Source organism: Bombus pascuorum, chromosome 16, assembly GCF_905332965.1.
Source record: "Bombus pascuorum chromosome 16, iyBomPasc1.1, whole genome shotgun sequence".
NCBI lineage: Eukaryota > Metazoa > Arthropoda > Insecta > Hymenoptera > Apidae > Bombus > Bombus pascuorum.
In genome coordinates this window covers 320,110-342,431 of record NC_083503.1, presented here as the reverse complement: position 1 = coordinate 342,431, position 22,322 = coordinate 320,110, and the positions used below count along the sequence as shown (strand labels likewise).

General features: G+C 29.2%; 5 protein-coding genes across 9 annotated transcripts; 2 read left to right on the top strand and 3 right to left on the bottom strand.

Moving 5' to 3' along the window:
• Positions 1 to 901: 901 nt before the first annotated feature.
• LOC132915083 (DNA replication licensing factor MCM4) lies at positions 902 to 4,978 on the bottom strand. The gene is made up of 8 exons (XM_060974729.1): positions 4,745 to 4,978; positions 4,278 to 4,624; positions 2,958 to 3,844; positions 2,575 to 2,894; positions 2,219 to 2,496; positions 1,515 to 1,915; positions 1,224 to 1,434; positions 902 to 1,131 (listed from the first exon to the last, which is right to left on the bottom strand). Exons 1-8 carry the CDS (start codon positions 4,842 to 4,844, stop codon positions 1,036 to 1,038), a joined length of 2,640 nt encoding a protein of 879 aa, XP_060830712.1. The 5' UTR covers positions 4,845 to 4,978; the 3' UTR covers positions 902 to 1,035.
• A 578-nt stretch (positions 4,979 to 5,556) lies between these two features.
• LOC132915089 (uncharacterized) lies at positions 5,557 to 12,368 on the top strand. Of its 4 annotated transcripts, XR_009659780.1 has the most exons (4): positions 5,557 to 6,092; positions 6,198 to 6,568; positions 6,660 to 6,835; positions 8,159 to 12,368. XR_009659780.1 is itself a non-coding variant. In XM_060974739.1 (2 exons), the coding sequence occupies exons 1-2, from the start codon at positions 5,966 to 5,968 to the stop codon at positions 9,139 to 9,141; spliced, it is 1,110 nt and encodes a 369-aa protein (XP_060830722.1). In that variant the 5' UTR covers positions 5,565 to 5,965; the 3' UTR covers positions 9,142 to 12,368. The 4 variants fall into 4 exon arrangements, 1 of the variants encoding a protein (XP_060830722.1); XR_009659779.1 differs by lacking the exon at positions 6,660 to 6,835 and having other exon boundaries at positions 5,559 to 6,092; XR_009659778.1 differs by lacking the exons at positions 6,198 to 6,568; positions 6,660 to 6,835 and having other exon boundaries at positions 5,565 to 6,092; positions 8,159 to 11,336; positions 11,396 to 12,368.
• LOC132915088 (facilitated trehalose transporter Tret1-like) lies at positions 10,009 to 16,926 on the bottom strand. Its single transcript, XM_060974737.1, has 4 exons — positions 16,674 to 16,926; positions 14,816 to 16,302; positions 13,803 to 14,429; positions 10,009 to 11,658 (listed from the first exon to the last, which is right to left on the bottom strand). The coding sequence occupies exon 2, from the start codon at positions 16,273 to 16,275 to the stop codon at positions 14,863 to 14,865; it is 1,413 nt and encodes a 470-aa protein (XP_060830720.1). The 5' UTR covers positions 16,276 to 16,302; positions 16,674 to 16,926; the 3' UTR covers positions 10,009 to 11,658; positions 13,803 to 14,429; positions 14,816 to 14,862.
• Positions 16,098 to 22,308, top strand: LOC132915095 (large ribosomal subunit protein mL42). 2 transcript variants are annotated; one of them, XM_060974752.1, is made up of 2 exons: positions 16,098 to 16,240; positions 21,903 to 22,308. In XM_060974752.1, exon 2 carries the CDS (start codon positions 21,903 to 21,905, stop codon positions 22,260 to 22,262), a length of 360 nt encoding a protein of 119 aa, XP_060830735.1. In that variant the 5' UTR covers positions 16,098 to 16,240; the 3' UTR covers positions 22,263 to 22,308. The 2 variants fall into 2 exon arrangements, with proteins under 2 accessions (XP_060830735.1, XP_060830734.1); XM_060974751.1 differs by lacking the exon at positions 16,098 to 16,240 and adding an exon at positions 21,559 to 21,730.
• Positions 17,014 to 21,028, bottom strand: LOC132915085 (coiled-coil domain-containing protein 40). Its single transcript, XM_060974733.1, has 7 exons — positions 20,662 to 21,028; positions 19,835 to 20,457; positions 18,908 to 19,151; positions 18,409 to 18,819; positions 17,805 to 18,326; positions 17,452 to 17,739; positions 17,014 to 17,381 (listed from the first exon to the last, which is right to left on the bottom strand). Exons 1-7 carry the CDS (start codon positions 20,779 to 20,781, stop codon positions 17,211 to 17,213), a joined length of 2,379 nt encoding a protein of 792 aa, XP_060830716.1. The 5' UTR covers positions 20,782 to 21,028; the 3' UTR covers positions 17,014 to 17,210.
• Positions 22,309 to 22,322: the final 14 nt, after the last annotated feature.

Genomic DNA, 22,322 nt, shown 5'->3' with positions numbered 1-22,322 from the left:
TATTCTGATAGAAATTAAATATTAATGCTAATAAAATTAAAATTAAGCTAAATAAAATATAATACTGTTACATTATGTAATATCGGAGAGGAGATTTCCTCTTAGGTAATGTACAATAATGGTTAAATTTAGTATTGTAATTTCATCATGTATATCTTTTAATTCTTGTTAACATTCAAATCGTTTAAAAATCAATTTATATAAGTATTAGTATAGAGAATAATAAAAAGTATATATGTAACATTCAAAAATGTTAAAAACTCAAAAAATTGAAGCAGGAAACAAAATTTTAATAAATAAGTATAAATATGTATAAAATAATATAGAATAATCATGAAGAATTTCACATATTTAAATGTATATTTATAGCAAAGAAGTTATATAATAGGAAATATAAAAATATATATAATATTACAGAAAACTAGCCTCGTATGTACAACGTGTAACATTGGGCCTGCAACTGAGTGATTGCGGATTTTGTCAATATATAATATATTTTGCCAATAACATAAAAGAATGTACATAATATACCAAGAATCTCTTGTATAACTGAACTAATACTATTAGTGAAATTTCTAATCATAAATTATCGGTATTTATAGATTTTCCTATATAATGCAATAATAACTTTGATAATAAAATAAATGAAATTTTTAGAAGCAAATTTTACAAATCATAAATTGTTTGATTATCCTGTTTGTTACAAAATTTTTAAAGACAAATCAGTAATCTACAGTTCCTAATTTATCAACCTGATTGATATACTACTGTACCAATTTATATTGGTGATACACATTTATAGGAATATTGAGAACCACAGCTTTATATATTTAAAAATTTTATGATAAGAATCATATATATTAAGAAATATTATGTGATTGAGGATATTACACATAATAAATAATATTAATTTATGATGAAAAATATATTTAATACAAATTTGCAAAAGACAATAAAAATATATATATTCATTGCTTTATATGTACTTTGTTGGCACATAAGTCTAGTTTAAAATGATGAAGTATACAAAATAATTTAAGAAATACGAATATTGTTTCTCCCAATTACTGTTATTAATCCATTACTCTGAAGCTCTCTTAAAGCATCATCAAACATATCTCGTGTAACAAGCTAAAAAAATATAACTTTCAAAAGTTTTCTGAGATACTGATGTTTACACATTATAACAATTATACTTATATGCACACAGTACTTTTACTAACCAATTCAGAAGATTGTTTTATTTCAGCAAAAAGTTTTTGTTGATTAAGTATATGAATTTTATCCTTGCTCTCAATTAGTTTTTGAATTGCGTCACATAGTTCTTTCCTCCTTTTCCTAGTTCCTGTAGATATACCTGTAGTTAAGATAGTTATGTCTATTTTTCCGCTTAATGGATCGATTGCTGATTGTTTTATAGCTTCTCTGTGCAACCTATTGATAATAAATTAAATATCTAGATTTACTTAAAAGGTTTATATTGATATTATTATATACTTATCACTTAATATAACCTCCATGCTTCTTCAACATCTTGCAACTCTACAACAGAGCTCAATCGTACTTTGGCATGTGCTTCAGATAAACGTATCAAAGACTCTAATTGTCTAGGATATGCTGTTATTTGTCCATATCCTCTTCCAACTCTTCTCATATCAACATAAGCTTGTATCAATCTTTGTTGACTTTCTTCATTAAGGACAGGATGAACGTGTTCTTTTGCAAAAACTATATAATCGCGAACAATACTTCTATTTATCAGTTCATCTTCATCTTCCTTTATTGTCTTATAGTATAAAGATACCATATGAGTTGCAAGTCTTCCATCATATGCTTCATCTTGTGGATCTAATATTAAAAAAATCAAATCAAATCGAGAAAGCAGTGTATGTGGTAATTGCACATTTTCAACCACCTGAAAATATATATTTTGATATAAAGTACTCTATAGCCACGATAAAATTCGTATACTGGTTAAACCTTGTAACGTTATTGTCTTAAGTTGTTATGTTGTTGGTGAACCAACTGAAATCTCTTTATCACAAACAAAATCCAGATTATCTCATTGCTCTTATGATCATAGAAATAAAAACATAACATCATTAAAGAAAGTACATATAGAAAGATCGTAAAAGACTATAGGTTCGTTAATAACAGAATAATTTAACGTATTTACATTACAAGATTTTGTCTCATGTAAAATTGATGAAAAACGTACAGTTTTATTCTTATTCCATTGAGATTCACATGGATTAGCAGCTGCAAGTATACTAGTTCTAGCATTTAATTGACAAATAATTCCAGCTTTAGCAATGCTCAAAGTTTGTTGTTCCATTACTTCATGTAGTACTGATCTTGCACTTTCATTCATTTTATCGAATTCATCAATACAACATATCCCATTATCTGCAAGCCCTAAAGCTCCTGTTTGTAATATTAATTGTCCAGTTTCTGGATCTTTTGTTATATAAGCTGTTAAACCAACCGCGCTGGAACCTAAAACATACATTAGTATACAGTAAATATATAAATATATACACTTCTATTAAACTGTTTACTATTGTTTTACTTTACCTTTGCCACTAGTATATTGAGATCGTGGTACCAAATTGTATATATATTGTAATAATTGTGATTTACTTGTACCAGGATCTCCGCAGAGTAATATATTAATATCAGGTCGAAAATGCTTGCCATATATAGTAAAAGTCTTTCTAGTTCCTCCAAACAATTGTAATATAATTCCCTTTTTTACATCATTATTTGCATATATACTAGGAGCAATATGTCTTGCTAATCGTTCGTAGATATCACCCTTTTGCGATAACGATTTCAAAATTTCTATCCTTTCCGGTGTAAAATTATGTTCTTTTCCGTCTTCTTGATCATATAACCTATGAATAACTTAAAATAAACAACTGATAAAAACAAATTTTAGAATTTGTTTATTTCCTTACCGTTTAGAGTTGTGCTTTCTAAAATGAACTATATCAATATAAGTTTTATAAATGGCTTGCAAATTGTGATCAAAATTAGGCTTATGTGTTGCTGCTCTATAAATTCCAGTAACAGAGACCCTATCTCCAGGCATCACTGCATCTACTAAGTTATTATGCGCAAATAAAACAATAGTGTGTGGCGTCTGTCCTTGTGGCATCTCATCTGGAGCTTCTTGCAATCTAATCATTTGTTTATCAGAGAAATGGCTCAAATTATGTACTAAAGTGAAAGAATATTTATAAGTGCAATGTGCACATACTGTAGGCTCTTTCGTTTTCCCTTTTTCAATTTCTACAATTGTTGTAAAAGCACAAACGCTACATTTAAAATAAGCCTCTCGCATTTGTGGAATTAATCGTGATACTCTAATTACCATTCCTGGTATTGTGATTAATTGATCTACATCAGTAGGGTTTAGTTCTCTCATAGTTTTAATTTTGGTCACATTAAAAGGACGTACTTGAATTTGATGCTCCAGAACAGCCGCTGGAAATTTTTCAAAGAATAATTCATTTGCTGCCATATCTAGTGTTGGAATTGCTTCTTGAGGATATGAAACTAATTGTTGATAAAGTTGTTCATTAAATGTTTTTACATGAGCGCAATTGACATTCAAATATGGTTCTTCCAAGGTATGTATCTCTTCTAATTTTTGAAGATACAAAGGTTCTGACAGATTCATATTTTCTGGTAGTTCATCATTTTCTGCATCTGGGTCAATAAATTGTTGGAAAAATGATTTGAATTGTTCTTTACACTGATTTATTACAATGTTTGTCCCCCAAACAACCAAATGAGCTCCTGTTGTATCACTTTCTGATGTACCATTTGGTGCTTCTGCAATCTATTGTCATCATTATTTTCAATTTATTGTTCTAGTTATTAGTATTATCACTAAATTAATATCACCAATATTAATATTATTATTTATTTATTACTTGATATTAACATATGATATTATCAAATATTTTAATAGATAAAATTAATAAAGTATGAACTTTTATTTTCATTTATCTAAACTTAAATTTTATTCTCTCTAAAGTATAATACCCTATAATACCCTTTTAAAATATTAAAACTTACTTAAGATTTTCCATAATGGTATAAAGTTTAAAAGTATAATCTGTGTATAATAAATTTATAAAATAGTTTTAAAATTAACTATAAAACAAAATTTGACTAACTATAAAAAAAGATTATGCCATTTCACAAAAATTAAGTATTTTTCAAATTTCTAAATTAAAGAACAAGTGTAACATCGAATATCATTAACTCACTGGTTCTTGTAACGTAAATTGACGCAACCGCCTGTCCGTATTAATGTCAGGTCTATGCCTAATTGGAGTGCCTCGGATTCCACTTCTTGGCGTACGTATTGATCCCAGCGAGCTTGGTGTACCATAATTAATCGGAGAAGATAATTGTAGACCACTTTCTGAACCATTAATTTGCCCAGAGTGATCTATAAATTGATCACCAGAGCCAATAGCACTTTCATGTTCAGAAGAAGCAACAATTGTTGCAGTTCGGTTTCCAGAACCTAAAGTACTTTGTTGTGTGCCAGTGGTGCCCCATCTTAACGGAGTTTCTACATTATTATCACCTCCATTACGAGCAGAATTACCTTATACACAAAGTTCATAGAATAAATACTTATATATCGTAATATAATAATGTATGTAACACATACAATAGTACTATAAGCGTGAATATAAAATAACCTTTAAAATATAGATATACTTACGGGGAGTACCAAAAGCAGAAGGGGATCTAGTATCTTGATTTTGTCTTCTAGGAGTTCTCCCAGGACTATCGGCACCTGATAATCTCATAGGACTCGACATTGTCCTTTGTATATTTCTGATATTTTTCTGAAATGAAGAAAGAACATCAAACACTTGTTTTCCCGCGCTTGAAGCCTCTTATCATTAAAGATGAAATAATCTACAACTGTGGATAGCTAACAATACCTAGGATCTAGTAACAAAAGATGATGCATTAATCCCTAGTCTAGACCCCATAAAAGTGGTTTACGTAGTATCTCAAACCCATGTTTACATTAGGCTAGAGATGAGAAGCTAACGTTTTCATTAATTTTAAATTTCAGATGCCATAAGAAAATATCTAGGAAAAACTGCTTTAATATTATTATATCAAGGAACAAATCTAATAAAAAAAGAAGCGAAACTTAATGAAAAATTAAGATTAATGAAAGAGTTTTAAACATAGTTCTTTTAGACAATTATGATTATCTGCTATGAAACTGTAATAGTTTATTAACCGAAATAAATTTCAATTTTGCTTTAAGCAAATGAAGAACCATTCCGCTCCAGCCATTTCAGGAATCCGCTCCAACCAATCAAAACTAAAGAAAGTTTTGGCGCAAAAAACTTTTCTAGTTTGTTTGCTTGTTCAATAAATTATTTGTTATTTATTATCGTTGAAACCAAGTTTCTAATAATTATTTCTTTTCGTTGATTCGGAAAGAGTAGGAAAAGAATAGTTAATGTAAGTAGGTTACCCGCATACGTACTACGAATTACTGCCTCTAGCGGTCAAACATTTGAACTATATGTATATTTCTTTCTTCGTTATTTCTTTTGTAACAGAAAGTTATGCAAATCTAAGAAACGGTAAGAGATGAAATATGTGTTCGTACTGTGAAGCTTAGAATTTTTTGATCATCGGAACTACGGTTTATATGACCATGGTCAGAATACGTATGCAATCGTGAATCGTTCAAAATCGTACAATTGAATTGTGTTTTTTTATTAGTGTCTTCATAAAAAAAATATACAGTGAACAATTACAGGTGCAAGAAAGCGTAGTTTATTTTTGTGGATTGTTAATCCTTGCAGTTTAGGTAGACACGTTGCTTCGGTTCCTTAGTTTTAGTGATTAATATTTAGTTTCTTCTTGTTTCTTACAATCGATTGCTATAACCTTAAAAAAGACAGCAGTAACAATGTATAGACACGGTACTTACGATAGATGTAAATTTGTCCATTGTAACAATGGAAAGCACAATGGACACCGTTTGTTTCGATTTCCATCTAAACCAGAAAGACAGAAAAAATGGATAGAAAATACAGGTAAGTAAAAAATATTTATACTTTTATTAAATTATTTGGCTGAACTTTATTTTAGAGTTTACTTTAGAGAGCCAAAAAATTATTGACCTTTCTGCTGTCTTACAGTTTTCGATGTGTAGAATACGAAAGTGCAAGTTTCAAGACGAGGAATCTACTGCTTCAAAAGTTCTGACTGTTTCAAAAGTAAAAACCGAGCAACATTTTAAAGCACTTTACATGTTATTTTGACGTCATATTGTTTTTTTTTTATACATGATTCGTCCGACGAGTGGAGTCGTTAATTGTAAATAAATGCACGTGAATGGCGACTATTTTGTGACGGGATATTGAATCGTGAGTATTGAATTCGCTTAAATTAGGTTCGGCCCAATCTTCACTCTCCGGCCACCGTTTACTGTTTACGCTAGTACAAACCAACTTTCGATGAAATTCATTTCGATGCTCATCTACGCAGACAGGAGGAAATTGGCGTTAAGGTAATGTGTAAAATAAAGATGTTTAGTTTTACATAGTCATATTATATGTTTGGAACCAGTGGATTCCTTGCCTTAGAACTTGCATTTTCAGATTCTACACGCTGAAAACTACAAGATTGCAAAAAAGTCAATAACTTTTTTAGTTCCTAAATTAAGGTTTAACCAATGTGGTTCGATGATTCAACAAAGTGCAAATCATTTGTAATTTGACAATTCCAATCTTTTTGTTCGGCGGATCATAGCTTCTGCTGCTCGGTTTCTATTAAGGTATTTGTAACGTACATTGACTTCCTCACAATTTTTTAAAAATTTTGACAGTGCGTTGTTTAGTATACTATCTATACATAATTCAATTTTTTAAAAAATATTAGTCTTACTGAAATGGAAATATTTACCTTGAAATTTGAAAGTTTTGGTGATGTACAAATCTAACTCAACCTTCCTGATTTCGATGATTTTTGAATATGGGTCGGGGGCATGACTCCGAACAACTTTTTCCTGCTTCCAATGTCACTACAATGAATTCTGCCTACAGTTGTGCATCTGTGACAACGTATGCAACGTATTGGTTGCTGATAGTCTTGCGATGAACGAGTATAATGACCCTATGGAAACTTAGCCCTTATATTTTGTTTATGGTATAAATGTATATATAAATGAGGGTTTAGCGAGCTTAAATCTCGCATACAACCGCATATGTACGGCTACAACAAATGTTTGTTACATATAGCTCATAATTCAATTGAAAGTGAATATCGTTAATGTATTGAGTTCAGGTTTGGGTCAGAATCTTCAATCCGGATGCCTTGCGATGATTGGCAACACGTGCTTGAGATAATAACAAATTAATTATAAAAATAATAGGTGGATGAATAATTGATATTATTTTACGAAATAGGATAATCATTTTTACATGTATTCTACACAAGCGCTGTTCGTGGCAGTTGGATTGAGAAATCTGACCCAAACTTAAACCCAATATGTATAGATCTTGTAAATAGGAATGTTTCCTTCTTCTTTCTCAAACACTTCAGATATTCTGGCAATTTATCTGTATCAGTCTTCTGTATCCTCCTATGTCCTCTTATCCTCTCCAATCTCCCCCATTCTCTCTCTCTCTCTCTCTCTCTCTCTCTCTCTCTCTCTCTCTCTCTCTCTCTCTCTCTCTCTCTCTCTCTCTCTCTCTCTCTCTCTCTCTGTAGTAACCATTATCCTTATATAGCCCCTTCCCACTTTGTTTAAATAATAATTTTACACAGCATTAAGAAATTACTCACTGTTTAATCATAAATATAAATAATAATTTTTTATTCTAAGGATTGAGAGGAATTTTAGTTAGAGATTTAAGTCAGATTTTTAGTTTCCGTGTCCTAAAATTAAGTTAAGAATTTACTGCGAATAAAAGTTGCTTAAAGGATGATCATATTGCGTGCAATGCCACATTAGAAAGAACTGTCACGCTTTGTTATTTAACTGTCACATATATTAAATTATATGACTGTCTATTATATTAAGATGTTTGTAAAATAAATTTATAGCTTCTCGCGAAAATTATGCATTCAGAATTCAACACTACTAAAATTCACGCAGGAAATAGTTGGCTTCGGTTCTTGTCAACCTCCACGATCAGGACTGCAGGACTTTGCGATCTTCATTTCCGAGAGGAAGATTTTTGCGATGGAACGAAAAAGCGTTTGCTTCGGAATCGTGATCCGATCCATTGGAAGGAAATATCGACGCCCCATGGGCAGACACAGGCGATTGTTGAATCGCAAGAATCAGGGAATTCCACACAAGTAGCAGTACAAGTGCAGAAGCTTCAAGAACAAGTACCAAGTATAATAGAAATCTGTGATAAAAATCTTCAAGAAAATGTTAATTGTGATAAAAATCTTCAAGAAAATGTTAACTGTGATAAAAATCTTCAACAAAGTATTAACTGTGATAAAAATCTTCAAGAAAATGTTTACTTTAGTAACCTTGACGATTTTAATATTAGAAACCAGTCAAACCCTAATTTATATCCTTCGGGGAAAGAACTGTTCCTTAACACTGCTTCGGATGATACCGATTTGTCATTTTTAAATTACGAATTAGGTGCACAGGCTCCTATACCTTGCGAAAATGTGACAGTTGTTTCACTTGTATCAAAAAAAGATTTTCAATGCTCCAAAGAATGTAAAATAGTGGTTGATTCCTTAAAAAAAAAGATAAATCTTTTACAGATAAAGGTAAAGCGATTGGAAAAGAGAGCAAAATGTGTACAAAGTAAATATTCATATGTACGCAAGCAATTAGAAAAGCAACTAAGCCAAAAAATCCGCAATATTGATGACTTTTTAGTAACGAATAAACTAGCTAAAGATGTAGGTCCGACGGCGAAGACTGTAATTAAACTACAGTTGCGTACAAAAAAGACTCAATATACAGAAGACGAGAAAGAGTTAGCGAAGCAAATTTATTTTCAGTCACCAACTAACTATACTAAATTGCGAAATGTGGGTTTGATTTTACCTTCAGAATCCATAGTTCGAACATGGTTCTCTAAGTATGATGGTTCCGGGAATGAATGAAATGATCTTTTGAAAAATTTCTGATTATGTAATTGAGAAGTTTGATAAAAAAAAAGAGGGGGGGCATGCATGCCAAAATCCCATTTTAAGAAAATTGATTTTAAAGTTTTCATTATGGTATTACTTAGTGAAAAGTAATTGAATCCAATTTTTTAAAGGTGTATTAATATATTCTTAAAACGTTCTGGAAACAGAAATAATGATTAAAAGATGTTATGCATTTTTATTTATAAGCTTTAAAAAATTGATTTATGTGCCTTTTTTTATAAATAGAGTAAAATTACTTTTTTGTTTATTTGTTTAAGTATAATTTTATTTACTTATTCAGTTACAAATTTTTTTATACAGAACTTATATAAAAAATACAAGCTTAAGACCAAAATTAAACAAAAAATTAAATTTCTTAAGTAAATATTTTTATACAAGTTGCATGTGTAACTGTAGTTCACGCTTTTATTTTCTAATGTCACCATATCTAGCTCCAATAAGTTCTATACATTTATACTCATTATCTTTTTTTCAAAATTTTTACACTTCCTCCTCGTTAGTTGACATGAATTCATCTTTATCAGGTTCGCTCGGTACGATCTTCGCTACTTGAAGAACGTTTTCAATTCGTATTCTACTGTCCTCATCCAGATATTGGCATAAACTTCTTGCGTCCACTCCGCGATCAATTCTCGTAGAGCTGGTTCAATCGTTAAAAGCTCTAAATAATTTATGCGCTTCTTTCATAGGGATTTATACCAGAAACCATAGGCTTTTTTTTTTTATCTCCGTTTACTGCATCCTAACCGAGAATGTACATGGATACATCAGTGTATATTGTTACGTTAAATTTTCCCGAATCAATCTTTTTAAACGAGCCTTTTACCTTATTTGGGACGGCAAATCCGTTTTTCTGTACAATTAACGCTTCTCTTATATAAACAGCCGAATCAGTGGTCAATTTCTTTACGTCACCTACTTTGATTTTAGATTATTTGACAAGCAGGGCTATAAGGGTTTTGGTACGAGGAGGTAAGTCAAGCTCGAGAAGAATTCGTCTGGAGACGATGAAAACAGGAAAAATTCCTTATCACCAATCTGAAGACTATTCGCTTCATCGTTTCTAAAAATTTCAACATCGCATTTTGACTTTCTAAAAATACGGCATTTCTAAGATTCCTGTCTCAGCAATGGAAAATTCATTATTAACAATTTGAAAGTTTACATCGACATAATGAACTTTTTAATGATGATTTCGTCACAAGTAAGTATTATTCTTGAATCAATGCCTGTGAGAATTGTAGTCGATATTAGTATTTACTGTTTTGCTTTATTGTATTAAGTAGCGAGCCAGCGTCAATAAGGAAATTGGCAAACCTTTCTTGGAAATAATGATGAAAAAAGTTAATCATTTGCAAAGGATCGATCAATTCTGGCTTTACATTACTCGGGATTCAATCCTTCATTAATTTTAATTTTAAAATTTAGAAGAGGTATTCAGTGACTTTGCAACATTCTGTTGAGGAACCATTTTTGAATGAGGCGACCGATTGTCGACTGACTGACTGCATTTGCGTTGTCGATTGATTGATTTTTGAGGCTGCGATACGTCAGCAGAAGATTCGGGATTAGCAGTAACAACCATGGTTGGATAAGGCAACTGGTTCCTCATTTCGGGCAGACCAACGATGAAGCTACTTGCTTATGTTGACAAAAGACTTAATTCTGAAAATTGTGATATGTCAACATGAGATTCGACTCGCATGGTTTCAAAAAATATATCTTTGACATCAAAAGATGAAATATTAAATCTTAAACTACGACTATTTTTATATTTTTTAAAACTTATTTTATCGTATTTTCTCATACAACCTAACAAATTTGATTACAAAATAACTATGTTTCATAGAATACACGATAGACAGGAGAGAGTTTACAGATTACAATCTAATCAGGTGGTAATTATTTTATACGCAGGCTATTTTGAAGTCCAGTTGAGTCCAATTTTCCAGATGTTGATCTCATTCAGCGTTTGGATACCAGCTTGATGGTCGCAGATCGCAATAGTCCTCCAATAATTGCCAAGAAATCCAATTGCGGTATTCGTTCAATGTCTCGATGACTGACCAGGGAATGGATCAGGATATTTGAGTGTGTGTCATGTGGTAGTCAGGAAATGGATCAAGTTATGTCGGGTGCATTTAGCAGTGAGAGAATACTTGCACGGTCGCTGTCATCATTCTTCCGATATTCACACTCGCTCTAGGGGAAACCGTGCGGAAATTCAAGAGGAAGAGATTGCATCTTCGCAAGAAGTCTCTCACCAGCCGACAATAGGGGAAAGCTTCCTCCCGCCGTCGATCCTCAAGTGTTCCGCCGTCTCTTCGAGATTCCACGGATATTTTGCGCATCCCATTACTGTCAGCAAAAATTGTTGCGGCCTGATTTGTTAGAAAGTCGAAATTTTGGAACGAGTTCGGATGCTCATGGAACGCTGATCCGTTTTGCTCATGATGGCTTCGATAATAACTCGAAATGTAATATAAAATCAATCAACTTACATTTGAATTATTTAAATATTTTAAAACAACAAATTGAACAACAACTTAAATTTTACAAGAACAAAAATGAAGTGTGTTTGTAGCAAACATTGTAAGTGCCAAGAAACAATTTTTCGGGAGGAGAAGAAAACTTATTCTTTAATATAATTCAAATTCACGAAAAAGAACGGTGTGTCTATAGAGAAGTCTGTATGTGTCACCTCTTGATTGTAAATTCAATGTTTCATTCATTTAGATAAACGACATAGACAAAAGCCAAGAAACCATTAACTACCGTTTATTGGGGCTTATATTTTTCTCTATAGAGGCGACTTTGTAATACGATATTCTAGCATTATTAATAACTATCTAAAAAGGGAAGTTCCACTTAAATTCTATATTACAGTATTCTCATTAGTATGTAGGATATTTATAAAAAATAAAAAATTTTCAATTTTTTCACTTACTATGTTTTTTGCAAGCACTCTTCAACTAACTTCCATATTGCAGAAGGAAGCTCTGAGACACAATATATTTGAATTCTTTGAACGCTTTGATTAATTTATCTATCAGTCTCGTGGCTCAAATGTATCTCTTCTAATTAAAAAAATAACAAATTGCGATTTTTGTTACGTCCAATCAGAAAAATTGTTAATTACTAATGTCAAATACAAATTAATCTTATTAGTGGTTATCATAGTGCAGAGCGAACCTTTTATGCCTTAACAATGTCCTTTCATATGGCAATAGAAATAAATATTGAATTGCCACATATTACCGCGTAATTGGATGCGATTTTATACCGTGTACTAGTATTAAGTAGATCCTAATTTGAAGTTACAAAAATAGCCATTTAATTATGATAATTGTAAAAATCCAACTTTAGGCACGTTTCAAATTCTAAGAAAAACAGCTGGCAATATTTTCTTGTAACTTATTATGTGTTATGTTGGTAATTACTATAAAAAAAAAAATCAGCTATTGAGATATAACATAACATAACATCACTGGTCTCTTTTGCACTTTTGACATACGCTCACGCATCGTTGTTCGAACGCAAAGCAATCAGACGACCGTTTTCGTTAATTAATTTCAAATTAAATAATTTTTCGGTTTCAAATCTTTACTAACTTTTAGAGAGTTAGTACACGCTGACTAAGTTGTTCTTTGCAGATCTTTAAACTGCATCACTTATCGCTGGTTGACACTTTACTCTCGAGTGCGCTCACAACGTACTTGAGATACTCTCAAGTAGTTGTATGCTTAATATGTTTATAAACACTATCGACGTGCTCTTGCGTCGTTCTTGCTTTTTTCTAATGCTTATTAACCTGAACTCACGTAAAAAGATACTATATTAAATTTTGAATTCAGTTACTCATATTTATAACTTTTGCGCCTATAATCAAATAGATGATACCCTGTATAATCCTGTATAACCCCACTGCGTGACTTACCTTATATTAAATAAATTAGTTAAAATCAAAGTTAATTAAGATTCAAAGAATTGTGATGTCATGTATTATTAGTAATGGGTCTTAATAGGATGAATCTATGGTGCTGTAAATAGAAATTTTATAGCAACATAGTCGATACAACAAAGGAATTTTGATAACAGATTTTATCATGATTTTATTGACTAAGTGTTATAATTATTAGTCATCATTGATAACTAGTTGTAATCACTCGTTTGTTTGGACGCTTACTTTTGTTGCCATGAAAAGGAACATTTCTAAAGTATAAAATGCCAGCTTTTTGATATTGTGATGAACACTAATTAGATATATTTTTACTAACATTAGCTATTAACAATTAACTCAACTGGATATAAAGTAAATAGATAAATAAATAAAATAAATTTATCAGTTATTAGTGAGGATATATTATTATATATCAGGCAACAAAAATTAGAGATTTTATAGATATAGACTTCTCGTTGCGCTTGAAGTGTCTAGGATTTCTCCAACTGATAACGCAAAACGCTTTCTGTTTTCCAATTCATTATTCAACTAAAATGTTTAAGAGTTAATTGCATAATGTATAGGCAACTTACTCTATTTAGAAGATTCGTAATTTCTTGATGAGATTTTCCTTCTTGATGTAATTTCACTATCAATTAGCGCTCACACTTACTTGTTTCTGACCTCTTTGTAGCCATGTTTAAGAATTACCATTCATCATGCTATTCATTATGAAATACGTGTTCGAATACTTCCGTAATTTGCGTAAGCAATATGTAGATTGCTCTTGTTGTGCTATCAATCCTGCATACGTGGTCGGATCTTTTTCTAATTTTATTCATACATTCTCAAGATTTGTACCTTCTGTTTGAGGCCTGCGAATTTCATTTTTTAACAATTTGGAGACATTCGAATGTACTTTGTATATATACATTGTACATATACAGTTGTAAAAAGAAATTTATAATAGCTTGTTATATTTTCTGTTTGCCTGATCAACAAAAGCTTATCTCAGAGAAGTAATATATACACGACCATAATTAGATTTGGATAATTACTAACGCTATTATGTATTTTGAAGCATCATGCAAATTTACATATAGATATATACACGTGTGTACATACAAATTATTGTTATGCTACCGTAATGGATTGAACTTCATTCACAGGTGCACAGAGTTTACAACTTTCTTTTATATCATCTGATAATTTTTGCTGAATGACATTAATTTTAGATGCGCATAACTTTTAAAACAGTGATCTCCTTGCCTTAAGTCTGCTACGTTTGGATTTTACACATCTAAAATATATAAGATAAAAATTGGTTACGAAACCGATCTTTCTCAAAATAAAATTTATACAAAAACTGTATTTATACAATGCAAATTAAAATGTATTCAGTGTACAGAAGTCATATATATATATAACTTTAATATATAACTATAAGCCTAAAATATTGGACCACAGTCTGTTGTATACTTGAATTTATTTCAAAATTTATATTCAAATAAAATAATTTTAAATCGTTTGCAAAATGTTTATATTTTAATTGTTTATTATAAATTGTTTTGCAGGTATATACATATTAATTTTGTTACAATATTTTATTCTACAGCTTTTTAATATTTTTTTATTGTGCTTTTACATAAACTAATAACTTGTAATTTGAAATAATATTAAACCAACCATCAGTCGATCATTGTAGACAAACAATTTTTAAATAATAACATTATTTAGGAGCCATTCAATTCTTTTTGGATTTCTTCTAAAGACTTTCCTTTTGTTTCAGGAACTAATAAATACACAAAGGAGGTTCCAATAACACAAACTACGGCAAATAACCAAAATGTTTCACCAGTACCAATTGCCGTGGAAACGTTAATGAAAAATTTAGTTACAATAAAAACTAATACCGTATTAAGAAGGCAAGCACTACTTGAAGCTACACCCTTAATTTCTGGTGCAAAAATCTCACCCAACATCAACCACGGAACTGGACCAAAACCCATATTAAACATAATAATAAAAATACATATAGACGTTAGAGGTAACCATGTAATTGAAGTTTCCTGGTTTTCAAGAAGGTAGAAATAAACTCCAAGAGCGCAAGTTGTTAAAGCCAAAAATATTATAGATGCTAATAGTAATATTTTTCTGCCTATACGGTCTACAATTAATGTGCTCACACAGACAGCTAATACTTGTATTGCACCTACTATAATAGTTGAATAATGAGGGTCTAAATCACTGCCAGTTTTTTGAAAAATGCTGTTAGTATAAAATATAACAACATTTACACCACATAATTGTTGAAAAAACATAAGACCATAAGCAATTATAAAGCCTTTTAAAGCTGCTCTAGATTTGATTATAGTCCAAAAAGAGGTCGTATTTTGATTGCATTCTTCCAATGCATGTTTTTGATTTTCTAACTCATTTTCGACATTGTATTGAATACCGCGCAATCTAGTTAAACTTTTCTTAGCAGAGTCTTCATCACCTTTTTTTAAATAATAGACTGGTGATTCTGGCATAAACATAAAAGTTCCAAAAAATATAAGTGGTACAATACCAGATATAATTGACAGTACACGCATATCAACAAAAGTTCCAAAAATATATGATAAAAGAATGCCTATAGTGAGAAGTAATTGAAAGTAAGATCCAACAGTTCCACGAATTTCTTTCTCAGCTATCTCTGCTGTGTATATTGGTGCTACTACAGAAAAAGCTGGACCACTAAGACCAGTGATGAATCTACCAGCATAAAACATGATTAGATTATTGGCAAAAATTAGAAGTAACCAGCCTAAGGTAAAAGGTATCACCATCAAAAGCATTGAAAATTTTCTTCCTATTATGTCAGCAAGAATTCCAATAGGAATACACATTACTGCTGAACCTATTGCAGTTATTGAACTAATCCATGAAAATTCTTCTGGAGAAATAGGTATACCATATAAAGATTGTAAGCTTTCTCCATCATTACCAGCAGAGGAGGTCCATGCCAATGACATTCCAGCTGCTAAGGCTCCAAGTGTTGCTGTCAAACTTGCAAGATATTGAGGCAATCTTTTAGCTGGCACATTTTGATCATCATTGGAGACCAAGGTTTGTTGTGAAATTCCAAGATTAATCTCTTTCATTTTTTTTTTCTTTTTTCAATTACTTCACTAAATATGCAAAAGAATTAACTTGATTATTATGATTATTCATAATCATATAAATCAATGCTTTTTTTCTGTTCCACAGAAATAAAATTTTTAATTCACTATTATTTTAATTTATATAATTCTGAAAAAATTTTTAATCTTGAACATACTTCTTTATATTTTTTATTTCACGTTAAAAGTATTGACAATAAATTTTATTGCTTCCATTATAAAAATAGAAAAGAGCAGAAGTTTTTTACGATATTGCTTATCGCATAAAATAAAATTTACAAAATCGATTTAACGTTTTAGATAGCAAAACAAAGAAAAAAAAATAGAAAAATCTGGTTTAATTATTTTGTGTGTATATTTTATAAATTAAAATTTCTTACCATCCAGCTTCAGATTCCCTATTCTTTTCAATCGTAATATCTTTAATCTCTTATTTTGTATGAAATTCTTTACTTCTTTTATGTAATAATAGAATTGTATATTTAGCTTATTGCCTACAACTTACATATAGCTTGATATAAAACGTTTTCTTAAAATAGTTACTAGAACTTTGTCCCATTGCATGAAGTATTTATTGAATGATAACATAATAATCATACGCTTATCTTATCTTACACAGTCAGTTATTCTCTTAAATAATTTGCAGAGTTACTAATACCTTTTTAATTCTGTTTTTTAACATTGGAAAGTCATGGTCAGCCTTTTCTAATGTACATTTTAGATATTCTCTGCAACAGTGTTCTTTTTGCAAATTTTCTTCTATTATATTTTCATTCTTATAAATCATTTTATATATACCATTTTTAATATCATATAATTGCTTTACTTTTCTTTGTTTAAGGACCAAACTATGTAAATTCTAAAAATTGAAAGATAGAATCGAAAGTTAGTAAATTATGTTATCTAATGTGATACAATTAGAAACATACATGATATTTAAGCAGTTCCAATCGTTCAATTTCGTTTTCCACAGTGTTAACATGTTCTTTTAAGTTTCGTAAAAATTCTTGACACTTGACTAATTTATCTTGAATACTTGTTACTTGATTGTTTAATTTCTCTATCATATTAATAGTTTGTTTCTTAATCTGTTAATAATAAAACATATAATTTGCTAATTTAAAACAAAAAAAAAAAATATATTATCTTAATGCTTACTTTTAAAAGTTGCTTAATTTTTGCTCTTTGATCAGACAATCGTTTGTGCATTACAACCTTCTCATTATGTTTTACTTTTGAATTCCTTTTAAGTCTACCAAACACTTTATCAACTATAATATCTCTTCTTGTAATACAAAGATTCATATCATGAATTAATTTTTCCTGAATCTTCTTTAAATAGGAAAGTCTCATTTCCATTCTATGAATTTCACTTTTCATTGATGCTATACTTCCAGTATTTTGCTCCTCTTTTACATTTTTAATTGTATCTTGTATCAGTTGTACCTTAATGACATAAATATTATGACAATAAAGAAATAAATGATAAAATAATATAAATTACCAATTACCTTCTTGTCCCATGCTAAACTTTCTTGTAGTACAGAATTTAATTCCTCCTTTAGCATTATTTTCTCAGTGCATAAATATTTTAAATCACTTTGTAATTTTATAAGTTCTAATTCCAATTCTTGGAAAGACGAAAGACATTCGTTCTTTATTATACAATTTTTATCCTCCAAGTCCTTTTTCAGATCTTTTTGTACCATTAAATTTGAATTTATGCGGGATAACTTTTGATCAAGAGAAATTATAGCCTTATTTACATTTGCTTGTTCTTTTGTAAGCATTTCTAATGCATATTCCAATTTAAAATTCTTTTGCCCCATTATCATAACTTCTTTTTGAAGAAAATTTATTTCTTGCAATTGCAATTCTCTTTGTTGGCTTAATGAAACCACAAAACCTTGTTGACGTAACCAAAATTGTTGCGTTTTTTTAATATTTAGTTGAAATTCTTGAATATTTTTTTCTAAACCGATAATCTTTATATCTAATGGACTCAATTCTTCTGCACTAGTACTTGGTAGTATCTAAAATTGTTTGCTTGTAAATATATGACTTTTTTATTAAATTTTTTTCTGAATTCGAAAATAAAAAGAAACAATATATAACCTGCTCAAGAAGTTTATTTATTCCTAAAAGCTTTGTTTGTGCTTTTCCCATCATTACTTCATATTTTCTTGTCTCCTTTTGCAATTCATCTATTTGCTTTTCTTTTTCAGTATTTATTTGCGACAGTTCATGCAATTCTGCTTTTTTATTTACAATAAGATTTTTAAGTCTTTCCAATTGTAGAAGATTGTTTCCATATGTATTCTCTATACGTGCAACTGAAATTTCAGATTGCAATACAGCATTTTTTGTATTTATTAATAACTCATTAACATATTGAGTTGCTTTATTGCATATAACTTTTTCTTCCAACTTTTTAAATATAGCATCCTCTAGATTATTTCTTTTTTCAAAAATATTTTCAAACTTTTTATTCACTTGCTCTTCTTCATATAAATAATTCTGATATTTCTGAAATGATGTTAGTTAAGAATAAAATCAATTAGAATTATAGCATGTTTTATATTAGTATTTAACAATTACAGCATGTTTAACATACATTAAATATAACATTATAATCGTATTCTGTTTGTTCACTGATTTTTGTAAGATTTAGTAATTCTGATTTACTGTTTGCAATATTTTCATTATATTTTGATATTGCTCTTGATGTAATTTTAATATCATTTTCTATTCGAAAGGATAAAGATGTCAGATGTTCATTGCTCTCCATTTCTTTTTCTGTTTCTTTTCTTATTTTTTGTATTTCTAATAATAATCCATTGTATAATTGATGTGCTTCTCTAAAAAGATAAATATTTCAGTGAACTTGAGATGAAATGATACAACTTTATATCATGTTCTCTTCTATAAAAAGTTAGCAATAAATTAATTGTACTTGAATTTGACTAATTACCGACTGAATATGAGTAAACAATCAACAGGATGTTATTTTAAATGCGAATATATATAAATAATGTAGACGAAAATTTTCCCGTTTAACTATACTGTGATGCAAACATATTTGGAAACGTTTAGTTAACAATCGATTTACTACACGCGTATGATAAATTTTCATATCTACTTTTCTCGGAAACAAAGCGTCTTGCGAAAAAAATGTTATTCTACACTTTCGTTTTATTTTCACATGTAGAATGATATTTTGTCGATTGTTCAGTCCTGTCCAGTCCGGAACTAGTCACGTTCAAGTATACTTTATAAATTTTCAAACTCGATTTACTCGAGAACTAAGCCTTAAACGAAAAAATGTTATTCCACATCTTTCTTTTATTTTTTAAATAAGAAATCATCACATGCCTGCTTGTACATAACTTTTGGCCTCACCTGTATGTCAATCAAATATAATTCAAATATATAACCAAATGTAAGATTATCACAGTAAATTTCAAATTATATCTCTAATCATCATAGATTCATACAGAAAATAATATATTTATATAATTTTTAAATCTTCTGCAATACTTACTTTTGTTCAAAATTTAATTGATCATGAATACTATTTCTTTTAGAAATATTAGTTACCACAGATTTCCATATATTATACAGATCTTTATGTTCCGTATGTAGAGTTTCTAAATCTGTATTTGCATCAATTATCATTCTATTAGCATCTTGCTTTTCTTTGTCTTTAATTTGTAATTGCTCATCAATGTAGGCTATTTCTGATTCTATTTTCCATATTTCTTCTTTCAGTCGATATAATATGAAGTCTCTTTGCTGTTTTCTCTTAATCAATATCTTATTTTTACTTACATCTTGTAATGACATTTGTTTTGATATTATTAAATGGTCGTTCAAATCCTTTTCCCACTTGGACAAGTAAGAATAAAATTCCAATAAATTCTTTAAGTTTTGACATAATTTTTCTTTTTTATCTTTCTCTTCTTTTAATTTTGAATAGTTTTCTTTTAAAATATCCTTAGCATTTTCTATATTATTATTCCTTTTTTCTCTTAATAATGTAACTTTTGATAGTGCCTCTATATATTGTTTTAATATTATATGCTGATGTTGAACTTCTTCTTGCTTTTGATAAAGTTGTATAGCTTCTGATTCTATTTCTTTTTCTGCATGTTTTATTGAGGCTTCCTAAAAATATTTATAATTAACCTTATGTTGTTATGTTATAACAAAATATTATAGAATGTAACATTTCAAAATATATTTTATATCCTTGTATTAAAATTGTAAAATATATTTTGAAATGTTATAATAAAATCATTGTTAAAGATAATAGCATAAAGTATATAAAATATTTATTATTTATTATATTTTGTATAGTCAGTTACTTACAAGATCGAGTATTTCTTCTGAAAGTTTATTATCAACATGCAATAAATGCACATGTAGTGTTCTTTGAAACTTTTTCATCAAATTATCATTTGGATCAAGAATACTTAATGTAGACGTCATGATCAGGCTCAATTTATTGCACCTTGTTATGAATTTTTTAACTACTTTAAAAACTACTTATTAAACTACTTTTTACAAAAATTGTCTTTTTTATCTCTTTTCATATGTTCATTTAATGATATGAATATACATCTCAATTTTTTATAATCTCTTAAAAGTTTCATTTAAATATTTCATTCTCGTAGCACTACAAGATTTGTTTGCATTTAAATTAAATGCGGTTACCACATTAACAGCCAAGTAGTAACAAAATAATAGAAAGCAGTAGAAAATGAACACTTCCTTTTTTTATGATCAATATTTTTTTCTTTCGTTACTTAGTCTTTAAAATATGTGTATAACGTATGTATAAATATTTTAGTAGATTTTAATAATTTACTATATATACTAACGATTTACTATTATACTAAAAGATATTGTACAACAAAATTTTAATTTATCTTAATACTATATATATTTATGCTATTTAATTAGTAATAGAAATATTTTATTCTATGTCGTTGTTGTATTTAATATTTTTAATATACCGTCATTAATGTAAAATAGTATTAGAATGTGTAATAGATTATATTTTAGAATACATAATTGATTAAATTATCTTTTATTTTGAAAAATTTTAGAACATAAGGATATAATATTGTAAATTATAGGAATGTTATTATTATCAGACATTACAAAAAATCAGTATGATTAGTAATTTAAATGCGTAATTATGATTATGCTTTTAATTTTAATGCAAAAGGTGGTGTATGTAGGAAGTTATTCTTTGTCGAGGGATTCAATATGTGTAGTGGCACTACTGTTCATTTACAAGTTGTATATCTCATTTCTTAAATATATGTTACTTCAATTATAATATAAATATTGTAAATATTTATATACTGTAAATACGCGTTTTATTTTGAGTATACCATTTATTTACCACTTCTGCAATAATTTACGCTTTAAAGTAAGATATACAAATATTTCTTACTTACAGAATTTATGTATTATTTGTAGGTTATTCTACAAAATATAACCTTAGATGTGTTATTAACTTTACATGTATTTTTATTTATAAATAATTAGTATAAAAATATATTAACTAATTACCCCATTTCTCTTTCTCTCTCTTTAAATAGATGAATGCTGTATTAAGTACTTTGCGTGTACTAAATGTATCTGCCAAGCGATATCTAAGTTCTGTTAAATTACCTTCAGAAATAGCTATACCAATGAATAAAGATATGATTATCTGTTGGCATCCAGAACGAGAATTCCCTTATGAATGTTCATTACCATTACCAGAAGAAAAACAAATTTCAACAAATTCTGTTTTATGCATTGGTGAAAAAGAAATTGCTGAAGTTTTTAAGCATAAGAAAGAAGAGATTGTTGTTGAAGAACTTTCTAAATTGACATATACTACAAAACATAGATGGTATCCCAAAAACTGGCGTCGGAGATTGAGAAAAGTAGAAACAGAAAGACCATATCTGTAGTTGTATGCTTAAATCATTAATTCAATAAAGTAATATTAAAAGTAAATTTTTATTTAGGAA

What these genes read in the sequence shown, in the direction of transcription:
- LOC132915083 (XM_060974729.1), bottom strand. Translation starts at nt 4,844, where the DNA reads ATGTCGAGTCCTATGAGATTATCAGGTGCCGATAGTCCTGGGAGAACT. An exon ending in TTCTGCTTTTGGTACTCCCC is followed by an intron (nt 4,625 to 4,744) that starts GTAAGTATATCT and finishes TTTGTGTATAAG; the next exon opens with GTAATTCTGCTCGTAATGGA. An exon ending in AATTTACGTTACAAGAACCA is followed by an intron (nt 3,845 to 4,277) that starts GTGAGTTAATGA and finishes TGATGACAATAG; the next exon opens with ATTGCAGAAGCACCAAATGG.
- LOC132915089 (XM_060974739.1), top strand. Translation starts at nt 5,966, where the DNA reads ATGTATAGACACGGTACTTACGATAGATGTAAATTTGTCCATTGTAAC. An exon ending in AAAATGGATAGAAAATACAG is followed by an intron (nt 6,093 to 8,158) that starts GTAAGTAAAAAA and finishes AAATTCACGCAG; the next exon opens with GAAATAGTTGGCTTCGGTTC.
- LOC132915088 (XM_060974737.1), bottom strand. Translation starts at nt 16,275, where the DNA reads ATGAAAGAGATTAATCTTGGAATTTCACAACAAACCTTGGTCTCCAAT.
- LOC132915085 (XM_060974733.1), bottom strand. Translation starts at nt 20,781, where the DNA reads ATGACGTCTACATTAAGTATTCTTGATCCAAATGATAATTTGATGAAA. An exon ending in CAATTAAATTTTGAACAAAA is followed by an intron (nt 19,152 to 19,834) that starts GTAAGTATTGCA and finishes TTATCTTTTTAG; the next exon opens with AGAAGCACATCAATTATACA. An exon ending in TAAATAAACTTCTTGAGCAG is followed by an intron (nt 18,327 to 18,408) that starts GTTATATATTGT and finishes AAACAATTTTAG; the next exon opens with ATACTACCAAGTACTAGTGC.
- LOC132915095 (XM_060974752.1), top strand. Translation starts at nt 21,903, where the DNA reads ATGAATGCTGTATTAAGTACTTTGCGTGTACTAAATGTATCTGCCAAG.